The following is a 3,303-nucleotide window of genomic DNA, read 5'->3' as shown; positions in this document are numbered from 1 at the left end:
TTAAATGTTTACCAGTGCCTATCCACCGTCAACCCTTTAAATATCATTTGCCAGTCTATTCTAGCCAATTCATGTCTCATACCATCGAAGCGGGCAATAGTGCAGCACACATGGCTGCCAAACATGCAGAAGCCCATGGCTATGGCGACAGACCTCAACCCAGAGAGGTGGCCCAGGAAGGACCTGCCGCCAGGAGGAGGGTCAGGTTCGCTGACCCCCTGAGCCAGATATGGGTCAGATGGACAGAAGGCAGGATGCACAGGAGGCAGAGGCTTGCCAGCAGCAGGCTGCAGAGCACGAGGAGCAGCAAGAGCATGTGGGAGAAAGCAATGAGGCAGCTGCCATAGAAAGACACCAACATAGACATTGGGGGAGAAGGCCCTATCATCAAAGGGTCTACAGACAGCAGTTCTCATACATGGACTTGACGGACGACCAGTGTCTCCGGAGACTTCGATTACAGAAGATCATTGTGATGGAGCAGTGCAATCTCCTGCAGCCAGACCTACAGCCTCAAACAAGGTGGAGGACAACTCTGACCATCGCATCCAAAGTGACCATAACACACAATTTCTATGCAACTGAGTCTTTTCAAGATGCTGCAGCAGACACCTCGAACATTTCGCAGTTCACCTTACATAATTTCATCCTTCAGGTCACAGATGCTCTCTATAAGAGGAGGAGGGACTACGTATCTTTCCCGATGAGCAGGGAGAAACAGTTGCAGCGGCAGACCGGATTCGTGTGCATTGTGGGCTTTCCCAGGGTTCAGGACGCCATAGACTGCACCCATGTCGCATTGAGGGCGCCACAGAACAAGCCCGAGATGTTCAGAAATCGCGAGGATGCCACTCCCTCAATGTCCAGCTGCTGTGTGACCACAACCGTAAAATCATGGCAGTTGATGCCCGGTATCCTGGCAGCAGCCACGGTGCTTTCATCCTGTGCCAGACCAGTGTGCCCGGCGTGTTTGTTAGCCCAAACCAAGATTGCGGCTGGCTTTTTGGAGACAAGGGATACCCACTGTGCACTTGGTTGCTGACTCCCCTTCACAACCCCAGGACTGCTGCGCAGCAAGCCTACAATCACTCTCATTCAGCCACCAGGTGCTTAAATGAGCAGTGCATTGGAATCCTTAAACCGAGGTTCCATTGCCTGGATCGCTCAGGAGGAGTGCTGCAGTACTCGCCTGAGCAGGTCTGTCTATTCGTGGTGGTCTGCTGCATGCTTCACAACCTGGCAATCATGAAGGCACAAACATTGGAGGACGAGGCAGCAGTACCACCTGAGGAGGAGGACCGGGAGGAGGAGGTGCAGGAGCACAATGCGCAGGAAGAGGAGGAGGAGCAGGACCAGGATGCAGGTCAGCGGTCATGCAGGTGTGGCATCACCATCCAAACCCTGCAAGGGAAGTGCAAAACCGTCTCATTGCTGCTCATTTCTGTTGAGTTCATGCGCACTTGACCTTCATCTGTGCATCTCCCTGGGCAATCCAATGAGCCCTTCAACCAATCATTGCCCACTGTGATATGAGAGACCTGCACTGATATTGAAACAAAATGTAAAGATTTATTACACAAGAAATAATGCTGCACCAAAACATGCACATAATCATTTATCACCCTTGTGCATCTCCTTATAACCTCTCTTACTACAACATAGTGTCTCCCCTGTGGCTGCATCATGGGTCAGGGAAGGCTGCTGTGTTTCAGGTGTAGAAGCTGCAGATGTCCTTCTAGGAAACCTTCGACCAGCTCTGGCCCTGGAAGGGCCGGCTGCAGACTGGGCCGCATCCTCCTCGGTGTGTTCAGTCGGAATAAGCTCGGGGCGATTCCATGCTTGGTGGCAATGGCGGAGTGAGAGGTCTCGGCTCAGGACTGCTGCGATCCTGAGAGAGCACATCACGACCCTGGTCTGAGGAGCCTGCGTCACTCCCCTGGGGCTGTACCTCACCGTCCCCACCAATCTGCTGGAGCACAGGTCGGTGGTGTGGCGCAACATCGGAAGGTAGCCCGTGGACCGTGGTGGAACCAGCCGCGGTGGCAGCAGTCAGATCTTGCGTGGCGTCCAGCTGAGACTGCATGAGAGCAGACACAGTCTCGATGCCACCACATAAGATGCTCCATGGTCTGTTGCCCTGTGTTATATATGCAGACAATAGATATACTCTCTGTGTAGTCATTGTATAGTTGCATAAGATGGAGACTTGTTTACCTGATGTACTATCAATAAGGTTTACACTGTATATACATGCTGGCACCACTAGAGGGTGCAACTGGTGGAGACCGGGGTTTCCTGCCCTGGTGGCAGGGGCTGTATAAAAGGGGAGCCACCATGCAGTTGCCTCACTCAGGAGTTACGAATAAAGGATCAAGGTCACTACAGTGTGCGTACAACACATTGCCTCATGGAGGCATTCATAAGTACATCACAGACATAACAACTGGCGATGAGAATACGGACTTTCACACGATTATGGCTACCTTTGGCACACTAAACGATTTCACAGAGGGTGATGATTGGGATGCCTTCAGGTTGTGGCAAACGTCCTGGCAGGGGAGACGGATGCATCGGTGGAGAAGCGCAAGGCTATACTGCTGACCAGTTGTGGGTTCGCGATCTAGCGCCTGACCGAGGGCTGCTGACCGAGGGCCATGTGGCTCTTTGTCGGCCGGTGCAGACACACTGGGCCGAAATGGCCTCCTTCTGCGCTGTAGATTTCTATGTTTCTATGTTTCTATGCCTCGTCAGGGACTTGCTGGCACCCACGAAGGCCGAGGATAAGTCTTACGATGAGCTGACTGAACTAATTCATGACCAACTTAAACCAAAAGAGAGCATCCTCATGGCCAGGCACAGATTCTACACTCACCGCAGACCTGAGGGCCAGGAGATTGCAAAATATGCTGCTGACCTCAGGAGACTTGCAGCACCGTGTGATTTTGACACGCACCTCAACGAAGCATTGCGAGACATCTTCGTTATAGGAATTGGCCATGAGGGCCTCCTTCACAAGCTATTATCTGCCGACACCACAGTCAACCTGCAGAAGGCCATCAGCATCAGTCAGGCGTTTATGACCTCGACCTGCAGCACCAAGCAAATTATTCATCTTGTGGACTCAAACCTGGCAAGTACTGTACACAGAATGGTGCCTTTCACAGGCAAGACTGTAGAACGTGGCTCTGCCCAGGGCAGAGAGCACAGACCTCAGGGTTCCAGAACTCAGAGTCCGCCGAGGGGTGCTAATCGAGTAGCACCATGCTGGCGTTGCGGAGGGAACCATAGGGCTCACCAGTGTCG

At 52.7% G+C, this 3,303-nt stretch overlaps 1 protein-coding gene across 1 annotated transcript; it reads left to right on the top strand.

Moving 5' to 3' along the window:
- The first annotated feature begins 229 nt into the window (after positions 1-229).
- Positions 230-1,464, top strand: LOC139280887 (putative nuclease HARBI1). Its single transcript, XM_070901060.1, has 2 exons — positions 230-828; positions 924-1,464. Exons 1-2 carry the CDS (start codon positions 230-232, stop codon positions 1,462-1,464), a joined length of 1,140 nt encoding a protein of 379 aa, XP_070757161.1.
- The last annotated feature ends 1,839 nt before the right edge of the window (positions 1,465-3,303 follow it).

This window comes from Pristiophorus japonicus, chromosome 1 (genome assembly GCF_044704955.1).
Source record: "Pristiophorus japonicus isolate sPriJap1 chromosome 1, sPriJap1.hap1, whole genome shotgun sequence".
NCBI lineage: Eukaryota > Metazoa > Chordata > Chondrichthyes > Pristiophoridae > Pristiophorus > Pristiophorus japonicus.
The sequence above is the reverse complement of the archived record's forward strand: the minus strand, read 5'-3'. Positions and strand labels throughout refer to the sequence as shown.